Below are 21,018 nucleotides of genomic sequence, written 5' to 3'. Positions count from 1 at the left end.
GCAATGAAGTGAGGGCGATGATACGTTGAAGCTACCGTTCAACTATCTGGGGAACATTTCAAGCCACCGGTGTTCACTGACCCCTTGCTGAAGCCAAATTCTGCATAACCGAGGCCGTTTCCACTAACTCCGAGACACCGAAGAAGTTCTAGTATGGGCCAACTCTGTGCTCATGGGAGATTGGAATCATATTGGGAGGAGTCTTGGTCGTTACCACTGCCTCCAAGGGCAGCTCCGCTTCCTCTAGAGTCATGATTCTCTACTGCCTTATCCTTCTTCTTTCTTTTGATACTGTGTTGGAGTTTCAGCAGCAAATACATTAGGAGGGTTACCTTGCCTATGGTGACTTTCATATTGAGCTTTGGTTCGGGTTAGGTATGTAATTAGAAATGACTTTAGAATGCAAAATATTGAGAGATATGACAAGTTATTTATAGGTACAGGTATGTGTTTCTTGGAAGATGTCATTTTAGTCAAATGCCATTCTAATTGTCAGCCTTGGTTCGTAATACCATCATGGTATCAAACTCAGCCATGCACTGACAAGCGCGGCTAAGCAAACTGCATAAATTTCTGTGACTGAGTGTACTACTAATCGGTATACAAGTATTGGTTAACTCAATCACATTGATACAGGGGCCTATCGATACAAATCAAGTATATCTTACATATCCTCAGGAACAATAAACACAGCCATACTCACATAATGTCCTTGGTACAGCTTCACCAATCCGGAGCTCTCCATTCCCGCTGATTCAGCCTCCCCCTCCAACCCACCAGCTGCACGTGACTCCTCATCTCCCCTCCGCACTCCAGCTTTCCAATGTAGCGAATGTACCTTTGTACCGGCCCAGCTCCGAAAAACCTCCAATAGACCGAGTAATAGCCAGCGAGAAATTTATCATCGCCGGAGCAGCGAAACCACGTCCGTCACCTTTACAAAAAAAAACCGCCCTGCCGCAAACCACCCAAAACCCGCCCAATTGACCTCGCCTCTTTTTTGTTCTCTTCTTCTCTTTCTTCTTTTCCCTCGTCTCCCCCACAAAAGCCGCAATCATGTTCCGCACTGCTGTCCTCCGCACATCCGCCTCGGCCGTCCGCGCTGTTGCCCGACCCGTCGCCATCCGAAGAACAGCTGCCCTGGCCGCTGCTCCCCGCGCCGTCGCCGCTCCTTTCCGTGTCCAGAGCCTCATGGGCGTGAGGATGTACAGCGCTGGTGGTGGCCTGCACAAGGAGGAGGTTGAGGGCCGCATCATGAGCCTGCTGCAGGGATTCGACAAGGTAGGCTTAAACCAGCTCGCTTTATTGTTCGCAGTCGTTTTGTCATCTCGGAGTCATTCGGAGGATAGTTTGAGGGAATGGGAGGCGATATCAGTGAAACATTCTGGGATGCATTGTGTTTAGCAGAGGAATAGCTGCGCAATGGCAAGATTTGGACCTTAAAGGTGTTCTTGATGGAGGCGGGGGAGCAAAAGAGAGCGGGGTGCAAACAACATCGTCATGTTGGATATGCGCCGGTCCATACCTTAGCCTTTCTTATTTCAATTCTTGTGTACGCAAACATTTTGCTAACTATTTGCGCTCCAGGTCAACGACGCTACCAACGTACGTCCGGAAATACCACCACGCGCAATAGCCCCCCTCATCGAATGACATTCCTAACTCTATCCTTTAACAGATCAAGCCCACTGCCCACTTCGCCAACGACCTCGGCCTGGACAGTCTCGACACCGTTGAAGTCGTCATGGCCATCGAGGAGGAGTTCAGCATCGAGATTCCCGACAAGGATGCCGACAGCATCCACTCAGGTACGAGAAGTCGCACCCACCTTCCCCAGATCAGTATCAAATAATGCTCACACTCCCGTTTTTTACAGTTGACAAGGCTGTCGAGTACATCCTCAACCAGCCCGACGCCCACTAAATTACTCCCGACCCGAACGACTCTGGAAACACTGGCCAACCTCCCTGTTTTTCTCCCTCCTTTAACTCTCCAAAGTCCCTCCCTCGTTATGGCACTTAAAATTCCCTTCCTACGATATACCCGGATATGAAGAGGTCAGGATATAAGGGATGGGGTTTACCGAGATAAAATAATGAATTTGTTTGGGGACTTGTAAAATATAAAAAAAAGGCCATTCACGGTCAAAACAGGTGATACCAGGTGATGGTAAAAAAAAAAGAATCTCAACTAATTTTTTTTCTTCATCTTCGAGAGACAGAGAGAGAGGGACAAAGGGACTCTTCTTTTTTTATTATGCCAATGTTTCCAGGATCCGACGGAAAGGAGTGTGATGATGGGGGAAAGGTTCAGAAATGGGAAGTGTTAGAAACGGGAAGAAAAAAAAGGACGATTGTATTGATGGTGGTTGGAGACGCTGCGAAAGACGGTCTTTGCAGCTTATCCCTTGTACTAGTGTATAGAAGAATCATTTTACTCTCCACCAAAACTGCCAGAGTTGGTATCTGCCGTGATGTGCAAAATGAGGCGCCATTCATGATTTCTCTAAAACATATCTACAAATGAGCAGTCTTACACGACATTTACGAATAAACGAGATAATACCTAATAGGACATTGACAAAAAAACGAGATGATAACATGGATTATTAACGAAAGATACAAATGAATGCCGCAAATGCATCTTGGAACTCCAAGCTCAATATTTCACCTAATTGCATATACAAATTCCCCTATCCTAATGATACATACACCTTAAACGCAGATAAATCATAGTTATTGACTGTCGGCGTAACCTGAGAGATATTATTACGGTTGCTTCCAAGCTCGCTGCCCCCAAATGTGACTCCCAACGGTCGACGCAACTCCTCCGAATATATCCTGAAGAGAAAAAAAAAGTAGATCCAAGTTGGTCTCAGGTTCCGTCCCTTGGTAGCAGAACTATTATATCCACCTCCACCTCCACCTCCAATGTCTGCTTGTCGTCCGTGTGAAATGAACAAGATCCCGGTCTCAATAACCGTAAAGTGAAAAGAAATATTAACGGGAAACCAGGGCAAATGCTAGAATAAAAAAAGGTGATCCAGTAGTTTGTTACTTTCATTTTTTTCTTATGATGAAAGCATATGATGCTTGTTGTTGCTAACTCCTTGATAGACCGTAGACCAGAAAATGAGAGGTATGACTTCAGGGCGTGGCTGTCCTAGATGGCTCCTCGATGGCATGACGGAAAAGATGAAAAAAATAGAAAAACGCAAAAAACTCCAACCTATATAGTATATATACACCCCCTGTGTCCCTTTTTGTTTCCCCTTTCCCAGCCCTTGGCGATGTTGGATGCCGGATGATGATTTTGTGTGTTCCCCTTCCAAAGATTGCCATCGATATTGCGAGAGAAGACGAGAGAAGAGAAGAAAAAGTAAAGCGAAAAGAAGCAAGTAGCTTGGAAGGACATCCGGAAAAATTCGGTGGACTGAACTCTCGGTTTCCAAGAAAAATGCACGTCGCATGGCGCGCTGTCGTCTGGTTCGTAGATCGTCATGCCTTCGTCAAAAATGGTGTGATTCCTCCGTTTCGTCGATTGTAGTTTTAAAGGGTTGGGGGTATCTTGTCTAAAGAAATATGCTCCGCCATATTTTTGTATTTTCCTCTTCGCGAAGTCTATTACCTTCCGTTGACTGGTACAGCGTCTCGTCCCTCCTTGGTGCCGTTAGAAGCAGGCACTGTCTTGCTGGCGGCGGCGGCATTGGCATATGAGCTGTAGGCTCCCAGTGCCAAACCAGAAGAGCCGCGCTTGCGAATCTTTGACGATGAAGAGTCATCCTCCTCCTCCATGCTGAAGACGAAAGCAGGGTCTTCTTCATCAATCGGAGTGGTAAATCTGCCAGTGACGGACGAACCAATGCTGGCGCTGGAGACGTGGCGCTCTAGACTGCGGTCCTTGCCGATGGGTGAGATACCATTGCTGGCGTTACGGCTGACGGTGGGGTGCAGAAGCGGGCTTGAGCTATTCAACGTGTCATCCAGCCGGCTGCGTTGGAGCTGCTGTGACAGGACCGACATGGTTTCGTTTCCGGCCCCGGCAGATGCCCGGAGGTCGTTCGACATTTCTTTAGCTAGGATCGAATTTCGCAGGGGGCTGCCAACATGGCCGAAAGCTGATCCGGCAGCGCTTCGGGCCGATCTGGTCATCTCCTCCTCTTCCTTCTGACGCTGGAACAGGGGTCCCCATCGGCTCGGGCTTGAACCGATGGGGCTGCCATACTTGCCAAGACTACCGAAGCTGAAGTCGGGCCTCTCGTCTCGCATCGAGCCTCTCCGGGCCTTTTCTGCTGGGGTCAACAGATCCTGCAAATCGCCAGGAACAAGATTTTCCGGCACGTTGTCGTCGTCGCCAAAGGCAAACTCAGCCTCCCAATCGCGGTCAACCATGTTCTTGGGCATGCTGGCGCTGAGCAGTCGTGGCTTGGGATATCGGGTTGAATGCATAATTCGTTTCCCAAAGTACTCTTCGCCTGTGAGATGCTGCGAGTCTGGAGGGCTGCCGGCGGTGGGGGTAGCAAGATGCTCGGATGACCCAAAGGCTGACGAGTGGAGCAGCTTGAGCGTCTCGGAGGTGCGTTGGTCCTTGATGCTGCTAAGTGATGGAGACGGTGACTCGAGACCAAACTTTGACGGCACAGACGAAGGCCATGGCGCAGCAGGGAAACGGGCGGCGTTGGAGATGCCGTTGGAGTCGAACGAAGAGGGCAATGGTGCATCGAGCACGGACAAGCCCCTTGCAGCGGGCGACAGGCCAAAGCCAAGGCGGGAGGGGTCGTCGTCGGGAGGAGAGCCATAGCTAGACTCTGTGACGGAGTACGGCGCATCAATGGTAGGGGGGCCGTTATCGTGGCCACTAGAGAGGCCGAGCTCCTGAATCTCATCGCCGTGATAAGGATATACGGCTTGGTCGGCGCGGTAGAGGGACGATGTCAAGGCACTGGCGGTCGAATGGCTGAAGGGGCTACTGACAGAGCCCGGGGTCTGTGAGACGGGACTGGCGCCGCCCGCACGATTGGCAAGATTGAGGGGATTTGGGCCGATGGTAACGCCATTCTTACCGTAGTTGATTCGGCGGCCGTCAGGCAGGACGTGGATGTTTGCGCACTTGGGGCCAAACTTGCAGTTACCCTAAGAGGAAAGCCCATGGTCAGCCAACCAATCTAGACACATCTGTCTTTGTCATGCCATGGCGCAGCAAGCGAGAGGTTGCAGAAAAAGGGATTCAGAGAAAAGACGTGGAGCACATCGGACGAGCCTCGGAGAGGATGTAGATGGGTGCGGGTATTTTCGGGCAAGGAGGAAAAGAAATGGGATCAATGTTGGTTTTTGGCCTTGGTTTCTCTGGTTGTCGCAATGGGTGACGATCACGGAGCCGAAATATGCAAGATATGACAAACACAGACGCACACACACACAAAAAAAGCAATGCTCACCTTTGCGAAATATTTGCAAATCGTCTCCGAGGCGGCGCCCAGGTCATGGCTGAAGGGACAGGCATTGCCGGCCTGGCAGGCTCCCTGGCGGAAAAACTTGCACGGGACGTGCGATGTGTCTACAAGCAGCAATCAGAGGTCAGCGCATGGTCGGGCAATCAGTCGTTGCTCATCGTGAGGCTCGAGCCGTGGTCGTGTGCCGGGCTTTCGGTGGGGGAGGCCCTAGACACTGGAGGCGGCAAACAGAAGAGCAGAGGATTTGTGTAACGTACTGGGCGGGCTGCGCGGCATGCTATGATGGCTGCTTCCGTGAGCGGCGCTGGGGATGCTGAGGCTGCCGCTGCGCATGTGGCGATACTCGGGCATCGTGGCGATGGGAGACGAGAGTCGCGAGGCTCGGCGGTCGAGCGCAGAGGGAACAAGAGGTGAAACTAGAGGAAGAGGAGAAGAAGTGCTGCGAGCGTGACGGATCGAGTTTGAGGGGGAGAAATTGGGGTTTAGGTGCTGCGCGGGCGGTAAAATGACAGCGTGGGCGGGGATAGAGGGGACGGAGGGGGGAGACAAGGCCCCTGGAGGCGCTGGAGGCGCTGTACAGGCAGCCGTAGGGGGGCCCTGTAGCTGGATTCCAGCAGCGCCAGCGCCAGCGCCTGCATCCGGGCCGCCGACGCCGAACTGGTACGGGTTAATGTAGTGCATGTGCGAGTGCTCGGCTGCAGAGGCTGCCCGTCCATGTACTTGCAGCACTTGGCCGGCGCTGGTGATATTGGTATCCCCTTGACCTTGACCTTGACGGTGACGATTTTGAGGATTCACTTGGTGACTATTCATATACCCGCTTCCCGCAGAATCTTTGTGTCTCAGCACGGCTCGTAGCAGCGCTCCCGGCCGTCGTAGCCTCTGGGGCGGGAGCACAGTGTATCGGTCGTGGATCGCGGCCATCCGCTTATGGAGAAGCAGGGTGGGACTGTGGTAATAAGAGATAACAGGGCCGAGAACCAGTCCGAAGACGATAGCTGTGAAGAAGATAATGAACGAAAGTGGACGGATAAACTGGCAAGAGAAGAGAAGAGAATCGGCGAAAAAGAACAGGAAGAAGAAGAAGAAGACAAGTAGAAGAAAGCAGGGCGTGATTTGCGCCTACTACCACGTTTTTGTACTACTCGGTCCCAACATAAACGTCAAAAGAGTACGGAGTAGGCGCTCCCGTATTATCGACTAGCAGCAGCTTAATGTGAGGCTGTCGATGGGCTCTGCTGTGGTCAGTCGCCCGTCTGTCAGCAGTGCATGTACCGAGTTTGCGGGTCCACCGGGTTCGAGAGCTCATCAGCGGCCGGTACTGCAGAGGATGTGAGATTTCGTAGACTGGCAGTCGATCAACTAAATCGAATGATATCCAAGGCGGCCGCGACAAGGGGGGGTGGCAGGGGGAGCAGGACAGGGAGGGTCAGTTGAGGTGCTGGTAATATATCACGGCAGATGTCGATGAGTCGGCCGCCTATCAAGCCGATGCACGGGGACGTCTAGCTTATTATATAGGTATGGCTGCATCTGCGAAGAACAGGCCGAGGGAGGTTCAAGTGTCTAAGATGTGTAGGTACATGTAGGTACTCACGATATGTGCTGATATACGCTGCGAGCCCCTCTCGTTCGCGTCAGGAGCATCTCCTGTTCATCAGCTCCGAAGCCAAAGCGCAACGTACCCCAGTGGCGAGGGTCTTTTGGATAAGCAATGAATAGGTAGTTGGATGTGATGGTCAAGAGAGAGGCGTGTAGACACGAGGACGGGCATGGGCGTAGGTGTAGTTGTGTTAGTCAAAGTAGACGCTGTGGATGGGAGATGTAGGCGTGGGTGTAGATGCGGATGCGGAGACGGCGTCCTCGGAGTCATCAGGATGGTGTGCTGAAACAACACAGCTCTTTGGCGATGGCCTCGAGGTACCTCACATCCAGCGCCAAATACGAGGACCGGACATGTATCAGCGTTGGATCAAGTTGGTTGCATGTTATATGCGAATGCCGCTAGCCGGAGCAAGAGCCCGCGCAAGTTGGTGAGGCGGTTGTTCGATGCCCCTCGAGCATTCGCCTTCTTCTTCCAAGACACGGCGAGGCGATCATACATGTAGTTAAGCCACTAGTCTCAGAGATAGACTGAGGGCTAGTAGAGCGTTGGCCAGCTCAAGGTTTCGATTCAGCTCGGAAGCGACCGTCGCTCCCGTTTCTGACTCGGGCAAGGCTCAGAATAGCAATGATGGTGGATCTGACAGCCTTTGAAGTGTTTCAAAATACGGTCGATACGGCCCCGAGTTGAGTTGAAAGACGACGATGTTTCCAGGAAGCCGGACTTGATAGCCCACTTGCCGAAGAAGAGGGGCGAGGAAGGCAAGGAAGCATGCCACTCGCTGTGGGCTGACATTCCTTTGGCCCAGACCAGAACAACATCAAGTCCCTCATCCGCTCAGATGCGAGAATCGGCTGGCGTTGAAACTCCTGTGCATGCCTCCTCGTTTAACATGGCCATAGAGAACTGCGCGTCTTGTCTCTATGTGTCTTGATGCATACAGTATGTGCCCATCTGTATGCATCCGAGATGATGCCTGCATCTGTAGCCACCCTGCTGCAGATCATTCATGGCAGCTATGAGCACGGGGCCATCTTGTCGATGATCTTGCCCCGTAGCGATTTGCATGGCATTTGGGCGTCTCCACGGCCGGTAAATAAAATATATAAAAAAGGGAAATAATAACCACACCATGATCCCGGCCTCTTTATCAAATGTGCTCGGCAGAATACATATGTAACAAGACAGCATCAGAGGTTCACGCCCACACCATCAAAGCCGCGATATATCCACACGGACGGTAGTACCGCTACGACTTGCATGGTACTCAGAACTCGTACTCCGTACTCTATAGATACATTTTGGTCTCTTTGCCGGAATGTTCGCAACGCTAGTCGAATGGGTTTGCCTCGTGTTACGCATGAGTTTGTCATCCAGGGCCGTCGAAATGTCTTGGCTGAGCCGCGTTGCGAAGCCATCATCGCCTGCCCACGCAATCTTGTCCCACATTCGAGGCGTTTAAAATAGATCAAAGATTGTCAAAGACGGGCCCCAGCCGCTACTGTTACACCGCATATGATAGTACATCTTGATTCGGTAACTTGTCGGTAGTATTGCAACCGTCTCCAGCGTCTCCAGCTACCTACAGCACATACAGGCAGTAAGCACATATGATTCCACGGCCGTGCTTTTCATGTCGACTGGTTCCAGTCTCTGTGCTTACCTGTAGCTTGTCCAGTGCTTCCGGGCTGCAGCTACGCCGATACCTGACTTATACCAGAGGCATGGATCGCGTACTCTGCTCTTTACCCTCACCAGCTCCAGCAACCTCCCGCGCGCTAGCACAACCTGGGCTTGTCAAACCGACCGCCGACTCTCAGTGAGGAAACACGGCCGTCGCAGGGAAAAGCACAGACGGATAGAGTGCGCGCGCGAGACAGCGCCAGCGAGCTGATCCCAGTCCATTTGCCTGTACATGGCTAGGGAGCCAGTAGGCGTCTCGGCAAGGTGGTACCTACTACCGGTATATCCAGCAAAAGAACGAGGTCAGTACACAGAATGCGTGAATCCGGGGAAATCGCCCATCTCCCTGGCCATCCCTGCAGGACGCCACAAAGCATAGAGCCGGGATTCAGAGCCATTAGTTCGGGCTTCATCAGGTGCCAGGAATAGAAGGCATGCACTCGTCATCACCGCCCGGGATACCATCGAGCCGAGATGCAGATTGCAAGTAGTAGTGATCCATATTGAGGCTGAGACAATGACGAGAGCAGGCACTTAGTAGTATTTCCATCTCGTCTTGCGGTAAAAGATAATGGAAGTATGCACGTCGTATGTATGTAAAGTATACTTGTATGCACATGTAGAGAGACGCGTAGTACCTCAACCGAGAGCACGGAGTAGTAGCACATGAGGTTGTGGTATCTCTTATCTGGCGCCAGAATTATTCCGACGCTCTCCCATTCGGCCTCGCCTGCATCAACCTCTAGACGAGATGCGATGCGAGCGACAAAATGCCTCCGTGCAATCACAAACACAAAACACCTCGATGGCGCCACAAAGAGGAGAAGACGCCAATAATCGCACGCCCGGCCGGACCGCTCGAAACGACTCGTCAATTCTCCCAGCTCTCGCCATTGTTCCGTTGCCTGGCCCGGTCTCAGCTGTGCAAAGTTCTTGATTTTTCCACGACGCTTCGGCCCATGACTTGCATCCGTCGCCTGTAGCTGCGTCCACTCATGGTTCAGGCCAGCCCTCCTTGCCTTCAAGGCCGTCGGCATGTCTCAGGGCAAACGGAGCGCTAGTTTTGCCCTCATGCCCGGGCTGGCGAATGAGGTTGCGCGGACTCCCAACTCCGAGGCGATGTGCGGTGCCTCTACATTGATTTGGTTAGACAGCTATCTATCTGTTCTTTTAGGTGACATGGGTAAATGGGCTACATGCTATCCGCCATGTCTTCTCTCGATACCTGCCGATCCTTACTTTTCATGTTTCGCCTTCATTCCGATTCGCTTCCCACTTACAGCTATCTTATAATCTCTTTTTCTTCGATGCTAATGACCGCTGACTAAAAGGCGACGAAACACACATCAGATAATCTCCCACCGAGAAGAAAAAAAAAAAAAAGGAAAAAAAAAAAAAGAATGCCGCACATCTCGGTCGATAGGGGCTTGTACAACATCCACGAAGCTGCCTGTACCTGTCGACGCTTTTCCCTTTTCAGCATCAAGAACGGGAGGCTGTTCGTTGCCTCTGCTTGGACGTTGGACGAGAGAGGCTATCAACGACAAACGACGCCACCAAGAGGCCATGTGCAGGGGCAGCCGAGTGCTTGGATTCTGACTAGCGATATGGCTTAAGCCCATGTCCAAGACACCTGCCCACACCGGCCGGTCAGCCTCAGTCCGCCGAGGTACTAGTCGTGGGCTAGTCTGATGATAGATGCCATCATCACCTCCCGCATTTGACTTTTGAGCCCATCAGCCGCGAATGATATCTGCCGCTCAAACCACGCTACCATGGCCCGATAGCCTTCGATACGAAATACGCCGCCGTGCTATTGGCGAAGGATGTGAATTTCCAAACGTTCATGTGGCTGTCGTGGGAGACGGACACGCATGGCTTGCTCTTCCGAATCCCAGCCAACCACAAGCCGAGCTTCATGCCTTGCCTGCAAGTGCACCGGCATGCCGCATCTGCTCACACCTTTTGCCCGCCCTATTATGCATCCTTATGCACATCTCAAGCGCTAACGCAAGCATGTGTGAAGATGCATGCATGGTGGGGACGCACTTAGAAGCTCTGTACGAGGGTCATGCGTCCCGCATCGTCGTTGCAATACTCCATACTCCGACCTCCCCTCAGCATCACCTACGCGCAGCTACACGCAGCTACATGCAGCTACACGGCGCAAACTGTGCTTACCAGATGCGAATCATCGGTTCTAGAAACATGAGTCTAATCACCCCTTGATGGCTTTTTTTTTTTTTTTTTTTTTTTTACGTCCTGTCACTTGGCCCTTTGGCTTATACTACTGACTTCCCCTTTCAGTAGTGAGTTGCTAACCCATTAGCATCCGAAGTGCGCTCCATACAGTTGCGGACACTTTGCGGACTGGCTTCACGCTTTCTCTCTATTTGCTTTGGCTCTCCCAGTTCTTTCTGGTCTAGGTGTGGGCCATCCCAGGCGGCCCTCTCCGCATCTGCCACCTCTCATTCCCGTAAATGTCTTATGGCGAAAGCCAAGTTTGAGGAACGTCTGACGCCGGCTTTCGTATCTCAACCGCAACTCGGATGCTCTGGGGAAATATGATGGACCAAAGATCAGGAAACCATTTACGAAGTGGCATTGATAGACGGCCTAGCCGGGTCTTCTACCATCTACTCGCACCCCCCTCCGTCTTGTTGCTGTGTTCACTGGAGCCGCAGCAGGCGCAAGCCCTCGGAGGCTCAGACCGTTGCGACATCCCTGTTAGTTTGGTGTCTGCTTCACATCTATGCCTCTAATCCTGCAAGATCTGCCACTTTCAGACCAAGCACTCCATTACTGAATCTCATGATCCCTGCCCACTCACCCCACTAAGATGCCGGCTGTGATGGCCAACCTTGCCCACCTGTCCCGGCTAGTTTTGTGGTCATCCGCCCAACGACACCATTCACACGCCTCCCCCCTCCTCTATGTGTGCGTTTCCTTGCCTCCTGAGACGCTCTTGGCGGTATCGTCAAGGGGTATCACCATGCAACCAGATGATGCGCCATCATATCGTCTTCCAATCAGCAAAGGTCACAGACGCCTTGGGATAGGTAATTATGACGTTTGCTGTATTCTTTTGCGGCTCTTTTTCACCAGAATCCCCCCGTTTTGCTCCGGATTTCACGTCCTCCGGATTTGGAATCCTAATCTTGACTCTCATTGCTTTTCTCTCTGGGGCAAAGTATCTTCTGATGTGCAGTTCTGCTCTAGTGTCACCTGGATACCTCAACTTATATAAGCAACTCTCGTGATACTTTATGACAAGCCCAAGCCAGGACAGAAGTTGCACCACGCCGGTACGCCGAAGACCACATTAATTATATTACCGGACTCTTTCACGGCCCTAGTGCCGATTCTAAACGGGCCGCCTAGTTTGTGGGCTCTAGAGACAGTCTGAATCCTGACTGATCCTGATTTGACGTTTACTCGGCTTTGTCATGAGCGGCGCCATGATGGGCTTACCATGGATCCCTGGTCCTTATTGGAAGATCCATGCATGCCATGGTTACCGTAAAGAGGCAATTCTTTTGCATGTGACGGCAACAGATTTCGAGAGTGGGTGCATGCGCCCGTCCAGATCTAGTAAATGCAGGCAGCACGGAAACTTTAATCCGTCTTGGCCCAGTAACGGGCCTCTCATCGAGCCAATGAGTGACACACGTCCAAGCGTGTTGCTTGAGAAATCTCCCTGCACCAGGATGCCATTCGATCTATTTGTCCGAACCCTTCTTCTCTATGTAAGCCTCTTTTCGCTTCGCGATTCCTCAATCAGGTTTGAGGCCTGGTTCTCATTTATTGAGGGGCAAGAACTTGCGTGAACCCCCCCTTTTTTGGTTTTTACGAGACAATTCCATGCGCTATCAAGAGGTGTTGTGACAGTTTGTCTTATGCAAGCATTAATACTTGTGATGGAAGTACGTCAAGGGGTGTGTCCCAAGATGAGTGAGACTGCTCCCAAATGAGCATTGTGACTACGCGTATGAGACTACAGTGTGATTTGCAACTCGTGATTCGCAAATGACATTCTTTTAGCATTGTCATCGTTTAGGACTCAATGTTGCTTTACGATACCGCTAAAAGACGTAATTGGCCAGTTGAATGATTTGATATCCGAAGTAGCGCACCCAAACTTGGGGTGAAGTAGATTTAGCTGTGCCTGGACAATCAGGATCATATTAAGATATCTGACATTTGACCTGATGTTGACTAATTTAGAGTCGACAGCTGTCATTTGTCTTGTGCTTTAGTTTTTGCCAACGAAGACAGGCTAGCTATGCATACGGATCAGCTGAGTTGTTTTATGGTTCGATCAAGAAGAATTAACTTTTTGGCAGCTGTCATTATGGCGTGTGAGATGTGATGAATTTTTGGGGTTGAGCAGCATTTGGAGATGAGATTATCAAAGAGAGAATGAAAATGATTATCATCGCTTTCAAGGAGATTGAATTTGTATGTGCAATTGTAATGGAAGATATTCCAAGTTGACAGCAATACATCTGACGAGTCAAAAATTGGGAAACGATTATTCATTGCTAAGCGACAATTATCATAGACCATGTCAATGGCACATACCAATACCATCTCAACTTCCATTGGTGATGTTTCGTTTCATTGATTGAAGATCATCAACGACGGTATATATCGATGGCTTCTGAATAAGATGATGGAGTAAAGGACAATGCCTATGTAATTAGCAGCCGTTTCGAAATCACCACCATGGAATATATATCCGATAGATTGTCATCGACCAGTTAATGGGAATTACTTGCAATCAGCTACAACGGCTGGATTAGAATGGATATTTAAGGGAACTGTTAGCCGGCATCCTAAGTTCTAACTCCGCTATCCAGCATCCCATATCAGAAAGTTTTAGCTAACTAATAAATAAATATACCATAGACTACTCGTAAAGAAATATAGTTATAGTAGCAGATACTAGATTAAAATATCTATAGTAGCAGAAAGTAGCGACAGTAGCAGATACTGAAAAGGTACTTAGGTACTATAGGAAATTATTATTTATTACCTAGTAGATATTGATTATGAGTGAGGGAATAAAAGGTTTCCCTCCGCATTATGTTCTGGCTCTTGAACCTCATCCAATCGCTGGGGTGCCGAGGATATTTACTTTTGCGACGGGCCGATTTCCCTAGATACCTATATAGACCAAACGTACAATACACATTACAAAGTTTCTCGTTTCACCAAAGCCAACTATTTGATCGACAAGAAACTTGCAATATCATCAACCGTGACTGCAAAATTATCAAGCACGAATACAGAATCATCGACCGCGGGTGCAGAACCATCAACTACGGGTGCAGACAAGCCTCGCTGCACGCACTACATCCCTTGCCATTGTCCCTCGCTCCCTGAGTACGCTTGTCTGCCGCTAGGAGATGAATCGTCTCCATTGTGGATGCAAAGGACTTATGAAGACGAAGACCAAATAAGGTCATAATTGAGAGACTGAAGAAGCAGTGTTGGCGACGGATACCTACCGCCTTGCACGATGCATGGTTTGTTCTTAAGACTGGTCGTCCGCTAAAGCCACTCAAAGTACGGTCATTCCGATGGCTGATATCATCTGACTTTATTCCCCGGGGATACGACAATGGACAAGCATCATGGCGCATGCTTGTGCGGTCATACCTCATAGACATACCCAGGCAACTAGCTGAGGGAAGTAGCCAACAGCCTACGAGTATTTTTTCATGGCTAAATCATACGAGACATAACGGCTATATAGATTATCGCACAAAAGATGACAATGCGCCTCCCGAGATAAACTGCGGGGGACGAATGGTCTTCTCTCAATACAGCAAGGATTTTAATAAAACCTTGTTCGGAGACTGGCTTGTTATAGTCTACGTTTGGGTTATTGATCCTATATGGCTGCTGAAGATCGATATCATGGACTTGGTCTCCCTCGATAGTGTAACTGGGTAAGTGACCGGAACTCGTACTCCGCATATCATCTTGAAACATCACTTACATGTTGTATCTTATTTCTCTAGTATTCGCGCTTGGGAATTCGTTAATGCAGTGGACGCTCCCATCAAGATTCCGCACCTGTTTTACCAATGTCAAATACGTGATTCTCTAGAGGAGGATGCGGTATACTCTGGGCACCCGTATTAACAGTATAACTCTGTTCAAATCAAGCACGGAGACCCTGTACCGGCCAGACTCGCTGGACTGAGACGTTTAATGAACGGGCGGGCAAGAGATTTATATCGTGCGGCATATGAGTACGAAAACGTGTAACAAGTATATCCTATTAGGTATTGCTTATATAGATGTCTCCCCTTCCCCCCAGCCTAATATCCAGGTATACTGTCTGACCGCATTGCGTAGATACGTTAATATAGCAACGTTAACTTTCATTCCTTATAACCTGTTTGGATGCTGGAAAAGGTCAATACCAAGGTTGGCTGTGAATCTTCGAGGTCGCAATAACGTACAGCCTGCTTACTTGGTTCGTGACACGAACATCTCAGGCAAGGAAGGCTCCAAAGGCTCCCCTCTTGCCCCCACGGCTATTGTCTGAGAGACAAATGTTGTAATTGGGGCAAGGCATGTCATCAGAGTTATACAAGTGCGTCTTCGCCACTTTACAAATAGATACATGACATCTCCTGTCTTAATCCCTCTAGGCTGATCTGCAAGGGTACGGGAGGCTGTAGGAGGCTATAAGAACACCGATATTAGGCCAGACGGTCTTCTTTGTGAACCCAATAATCCTTTAGTATTGTCTAGCCTAGCGTATATTTGTTACACGAACTCCATCGCGTCGGCGTTTTGGTCAAAGGATGAGGTAAAGGAGATGCTTGTTTAGCCCCTGATGCAGAGTGTCTCTCAACGACATATAAGTATCAAAGGAGTATTCCTCCGCCCAATGCCTCAATTTCCACTTGTTTTGTTGAATCAACCATGCTTTTTCCAGCTGCCTTGGATATTTCTAGTTACCGAAACCTCAGTTTTGGACGTCAATCTCAGCTTAATAACCTCGCCCATAGCTCCCGTTGGATGATAACAATGCTCAAGACTGGTGCTAAATATTCTGGCCTTGGGCCGAATGCTCCACCAGCTACACGAAATCATGTCTTCATAAAAGACATTGCACTTGCATTCGCGGTGTCGGTACTGCCTCTTCTCGCCTTCTCCGGCTTACTCCTTGGTCTATTGTTCTGGTATCGGGTTATACCGCATGGCCGCAATGATCCGAGACTCCCAGACGAAAATCCGCAGAAAAAAAGCATCGTCTTTATCAGTCTCAGTGCCACTGTATTTACTACTGTGGGTTCGTGGTCAAGCACAGTGGCGCCGCTCTCGCTCCCGTTTATCCTGACGATTGCGTCCTATCCCGCGTCCAGACTGATGATGCGAGCCAGCGACGGCAAGGAAGGGCGAAAACTGCCCACTCCGTATCAGATTGCTCTGATACTCCGGGTCATGTCCAATTCTTCGCTCAGTTCGGTCTGGCAATGCATGAACTACATCTCTGCAAAGGGAAGGAGGGCGCCCATGTCATCTGCCCTCAACATCATGATGTGTACACTTGTTTTGGGCACGATACAGAGGTAACTCTAGACTCCCAAATGTCAAGTTAGCTTGTATAAACTAAACAATAAAGCACGTTCATCGTTGCGACGGATACGTGGCTTCACGTCACGACGGAGACAGTTCCCATGACTGAGTTTCACACAACATTGCCCAAAAATGCTACCTTCGGCATACGCCCAGCCTGCTTCAAGATTGGAGAGGAAAAGCCCAATATATGCAATACTTTTCTGAAAGACGAATTAATGAAAAACGACAGAAACCACATCACCCAAGAGATCTTCTCCAACATGTCTGACAGGGTAATGGTTCAGAACCACGATGAGGGCGGACATCGATACGCCTATATTGCCTCTCCGGCGTATCGTTTCCAGACGGACATTGACTACGTAGCCACAACATTTGCAGTCAAGACGAACTGTACCCCTGCAACATCCAGATGCTTCAAGAACCGTCACTTTCCCAACGTGACCTCCTACAAATGCGACTTTGCCATGGACGAACCCATCGATAAAACGATGAACTTCTTAACCTTGACCGATTTCACGGACTCGACACTCTCCAGCAATCCGAATGACACCTATCACAACTCGAACCCGCATAACTTTGCAGCCATCTTGAATATGGGCTTCGGTTTCGCCCCATCGGGATACGCTGATAGCGACGAGGTATACAGCGGCCCAGACCAACCGACGGTCATCATCATGCTGTGTGAGAGCACTGTATTTGACACAGAGTACGGCTCCGCCAATGGCTCCGTTACGCATTTCTCGACCTCACCCAGCAACTTCTCCTCGACCAATGTCATCGCGGGGACACTGAGGTTCAGTTCTGCTATGGAATATTTCCTCATGCACAATACCATTACCGACTTCTGGGAAAGTAAGACTGCACAGCAACTGGCTGACAGATTTTCCAATACATACAGTCAAGCCATTCTCGCGTCGGCCGGCGCAGCTCTTGAGCCCAGACCTGCAGAGCTAGCCCAACGGCGATCCTCGATACTCGTGGCTGCTGTGCCGGTAGCGCCGCTCGTCTGTCTGCTTGTTGCCAACGTGCTAGTCGTGCTGCTGGCGACTGTTCTCACGGCGGGCGCCCTGATGGAGGTGACCAAGTCCGATGAAGTGGGAGATGTGCAGACGAGACTGAGTATCGACGCCCTCGTGGCGGCGCATTTCGAGACGCGCGGAAAGAAGCCCGGTGTGAGGAAGATAGAAGACATGTTTGAGGAATATCAAGGTGGTGATGGGCCGCGAGTCAAGGTAGAGAAAACGACTGAGGAGAGCTGGAAGCTGGTTAGTTGCGATTCATAACTCTGTAGAATTCGATGCATGCCTATATGGAGGAAGAGACAGTCTACTCACGTGGCGCATCGTTTATGTGAGTTCGCATCTGTAGTATAAGAAGCATAGTCGTTCCGCATTCCCAAGTATAAACTGAGAGGCTTATTTGCTGATTCAAAGGTATGTGGTCATAGCAATTTGTCTGGTGTATTATTATATCCATCTAACGCTGCCGGCACATAAGCCGAGCAGCTCTGAATCTCTTGAACTAAAACATTGCGCAAATCATTTCGCTTTAATATCGTCTCCGCGCTTCACAAGGTTTAATCAAATCGAAATCATTCTCTTGTGCATGCAGTGTAGCTGTTCCACAAGATTACACAGCATCAGCCCTCTAAAGGGTGCGATAAGCCTGCTGGCGGGTATAAGATACGATCCCTCCTCTTCATCGTAGGTAGTATAGAACAAGCTCCGTTTAGCACGGGCATGGGAAGATGCAGCAGTCGATGGGAATCGGGCAGGGGATAATGAAGCAAAAGCGGCCGGGACAGCAATCGCCGTCATCGCCTCCGCGCATGTTGACGTCGTCTGTCGTCTCGGGATGCGGCTGCTGAGCATCTGTTTGCGCACGGTTAACAACGTCTTCTCTGGAATTTCTCTCTACGAGATCGGGAATTGGAGAGACTTGCCCATGGCTTGATGTGACTTTGGCTGTGCATCGTACACGCGTTTAGGCTCCGTCACCTCAACACGATCGCTAGCAGTAGACATGGTGGCAGTGAAATGGAACGAAATAGCAGCACAAGCAAGCAAGCAAGTAGAAAAGACGTCGGCAAAGAGGAAATGGGTAGCTCAAGATGCGATGGTACCTGAGATGTTACTTTCGGTGAGCCAGAGACCAATAGCGTTTGAAGTGTAAGATAAGAGAGAAGAAGAAAAGCCAAGAGTTGGCATCTGACGAGCTTGGTTTCTTTTTCCCTGATGATCAGGGACGCGGCTACGTCATCGACACGTTGCCCTCGCCAGGTCCGTGGATGATCCGCCTTGGCGCTGTTTGCGGGGGAAAAATGATTGTTCCGTCATTTCATTTGATTGAGCCCGATTTGCGTCTTACATCTTACATACAAGCAACAAGGACAAGGGTGGAAGGGAATCATTTTGGAATCATCGAATGATCGAAATGCTCGTCTGACTCTGACCTCGCCAAGCCATAAGGCTGGCGGTTGTTGCAGTGCCGTTGCAGCTAGACCCATATGCAGTAAGCAGCTGGGCTGATGCTTATCACCTTTCAGCTTGCCTCGAAGCATGATGACAAGGACGAGGCCACGCTTGTGCTTCGTGGGGAAGACAAAAGAGGAAAGTAAGCTATTGAATTTGTATCGTATAATGCTCGTATGTTGTAGTGCCAGACCCAGCTGTACGGCTACCCGACTTAGTTACTTGGGCTTGTGCATAGCCTCGCTCGTATATGTGTGTTCCAGCTGCATATGCGAATGGGCTGAGCCTTGAGCGGCAAAGCGGAAACTGCCGCAATGCCACGTTCGGGATTCCCTGGTACCTGTATATTCCCAGATCCTGAAGCTTGGTACTCGGCGGGTGTGTGTCTGTGCAGTTCAAGTTCCACGTGTTTGACGTTGCAGTCAAGGAATCAGTTCCTTGTCAATTAATCCTCTTGCATGAGTTGGGTACAGGGGATGGCCACAATAGTAAACAACCTCTCAAAGACGTGCATCACTTGTATACAAGCATATGTACATTCTACCGACGGGTTAGTTGGGGGGCCTCCGTCTGGGTTCTGGAATAGGGGGCACTGGCTAGAAGATTTTGGCATAACAAATCTTACCACAATGCTATCTGCCATGTCAGTGTCCCCCGGAAAGCAGAGTAATACTGGTTTTGCTGCTGTGATAAGACTGATGTAACCACTGTCTAGACATAGGCTGAGTGATGTAATAGAACATGAAAATACTATCTTGCTGATGAGCAATACGTTTATTGCGAAATCCCACGCAGTCGAGCCAACAGTTTATCTGCGAACCGGTCTCTCGGGCACCATTATATACCCGATACCATCTAGTACCTTAGTTATTCATCAGCTACATTTACACGGTGCCTAATAGATACAGGCAGTACCAGGTATGAATGTAATCATAAGTATATATACAGTAACACCGTGTGGCAACAACTCTTACACGTCAATATATTGCTCATGACACAAATTCAAGTCAATCACTAAGCACAATTGTATCTGTTCGCTGGTTGATCCCAAAGTAGACGTATGTATTTCATATTCCCGGTTGGTGTGGAAATTAAAACTGGACGGGCTTGCCAAATCCATCTCGCCGAACATGAATCGGATCCTTTACATCCAGAGTTGGACAAAATCAGCGCATTGCGTCAACAGAGACGTGTACCGGCTGCAGATACAGGCTCTCCTATTACATTCTTGTCGGGTCCCCGCCCAATCATTGTCCGGTTAATATCAAAATCAACAATCATCACACTGATTTGACTAATTTAGCATCTCCTTCTGCATTTTCTCATGGGCAGACATGATACACAACAGGGGACAGTGGACGAAAAGCCCCAATTGCTCATGCTCAGTGTCACTTGGCCTTTGATTGTTTAATTATTCGCCCCTTGAATCCACGAAACGCCTCTCCCGAAAGCTTCGTGCCAGGAGATGGAAGAACGTGTCCGATTGTTTTCCTGCAGTCAGTCTTCAATGACAAGCAGCATCCCCTATTTCATAGAATCAGAGTCAGTAAATTGAGTCAATCATCATTCATCAACCAACAAACAAATGCATCAACATCAATTTTGGTAATAGCATACAATTCCATCTGTACGACTGTCAAAAGTGGTCAATGGTGAGTACATGTACTTCTAATCTCCTTCCACGCCGGGGTGAGTCACCGGAACTCTGGCGCCCCCACTATGACTCTATCGCCGACACATACACGCACATACAGACAGAAAAAAAAGGGTTGAACCAACAACACTCCATGAGTTGATGAAGAAAATGGTGTTTCCATAGTTGGTAATCGTCGGGATTCTCTTCTGCCCCGAGACAAGAGAGGAAGAGGCCAAGGCGCTACTGGAGAGCGCTTTGTAATTGCCAGTACCGTATCCCATGTCTTTGCATCATGCTGTCAGGTACTTTTCGCATGTAAGGTAGAGAATAGTTGAAAATAAATTGATCATATTCGCTTTTCTGCATATAAAACATCATGCTTCCTAGCTTGAACGATTTTCTTGTCTTTTCCAATCACCAGTATTCAAAAGGACATCCCTTTTCTTGTCTTACTGTAGAATACGCAAGTCTAGAGACGTATTACACCTGCGTGATACAATATCTCTGGATTGCAAAATCTTCTCTTTGGTTTTCCTTCTACTTCCATCTTCGTCTGGGTGGCAAGAAGGCT

General features: G+C 49.5%; 7 protein-coding genes across 7 annotated transcripts; 3 read left to right on the top strand and 4 right to left on the bottom strand.

Annotated features, from left to right (window-relative positions):
* The first annotated feature begins 784 nt into the window (after positions 1–784).
* On the top strand, positions 785–2,181 carry M431DRAFT_513675 (hypothetical protein). Its single transcript, XM_024920073.1, has 4 exons — positions 785–1,281; positions 1,588–1,605; positions 1,679–1,808; positions 1,877–2,181. The coding sequence occupies exons 1-4, from the start codon at positions 1,057–1,059 to the stop codon at positions 1,921–1,923; spliced, it is 420 nt and encodes a 139-aa protein (XP_024768124.1). The 5' UTR covers positions 785–1,056; the 3' UTR covers positions 1,924–2,181.
* Positions 2,182–3,623: 1,442 nt separating this feature from the next.
* Positions 3,624–5,803, bottom strand: M431DRAFT_100078 (hypothetical protein; the record flags this gene model as incomplete). Its single annotated transcript, XM_024911160.1, has 3 exons — positions 3,624–5,132; positions 5,438–5,556; positions 5,710–5,803. 3 exons carry the CDS (start codon positions 5,801–5,803, stop codon positions 3,624–3,626), a joined length of 1,722 nt encoding a protein of 573 aa, XP_024768123.1.
* Positions 5,804–7,052: 1,249 nt separating this feature from the next.
* On the bottom strand, positions 7,053–7,392 carry M431DRAFT_513673 (hypothetical protein). Its single transcript, XM_024920072.1, has one exon. It carries the CDS (start codon positions 7,323–7,325, stop codon positions 7,110–7,112), a length of 216 nt encoding a protein of 71 aa, XP_024768122.1. The 5' UTR covers positions 7,326–7,392; the 3' UTR covers positions 7,053–7,109.
* Positions 7,393–7,625: 233 nt separating this feature from the next.
* On the bottom strand, positions 7,626–7,850 carry M431DRAFT_501151 (hypothetical protein; the record flags this gene model as incomplete). Its single annotated transcript, XM_024917989.1, has 1 exon — positions 7,626–7,850. One exon carries the CDS (start codon positions 7,848–7,850, stop codon positions 7,626–7,628), a length of 225 nt encoding a protein of 74 aa, XP_024768121.1.
* Positions 7,851–11,526: 3,676 nt separating this feature from the next.
* M431DRAFT_327115 (hypothetical protein) lies at positions 11,527–12,085 on the top strand. The gene has a single exon (XM_024914341.1). It carries the CDS (start codon positions 11,578–11,580, stop codon positions 11,983–11,985), a length of 408 nt encoding a protein of 135 aa, XP_024768120.1. The 5' UTR covers positions 11,527–11,577; the 3' UTR covers positions 11,986–12,085.
* A 3,700-nt stretch (positions 12,086–15,785) lies between these two features.
* On the top strand, positions 15,786–17,623 carry M431DRAFT_10890 (hypothetical protein; the record flags this gene model as incomplete). Its single annotated transcript, XM_024911693.1, has 2 exons — positions 15,786–16,330; positions 16,384–17,623. 2 exons carry the CDS (start codon positions 15,786–15,788, stop codon positions 17,621–17,623), a joined length of 1,785 nt encoding a protein of 594 aa, XP_024768119.1.
* Positions 17,624–18,068: 445 nt separating this feature from the next.
* Positions 18,069–18,364, bottom strand: M431DRAFT_501149 (hypothetical protein; the record flags this gene model as incomplete). Its single annotated transcript, XM_024917988.1, has 2 exons — positions 18,069–18,211; positions 18,283–18,364. The coding sequence occupies 2 exons, from the start codon at positions 18,362–18,364 to the stop codon at positions 18,069–18,071; spliced, it is 225 nt and encodes a 74-aa protein (XP_024768118.1).
* Between the last annotated feature and the right edge of the window lie 2,654 nt (positions 18,365–21,018).

This window comes from Trichoderma harzianum (assembly GCF_003025095.1).
Source record: "Trichoderma harzianum CBS 226.95 unplaced genomic scaffold M431scaffold_25, whole genome shotgun sequence".
Classification (NCBI taxonomy): Eukaryota; Fungi; Ascomycota; class Sordariomycetes; order Hypocreales; family Hypocreaceae; genus Trichoderma; species Trichoderma harzianum.
The sequence above is the reverse complement of the archived record's forward strand: the minus strand, read 5'-3'. Positions and strand labels throughout refer to the sequence as shown.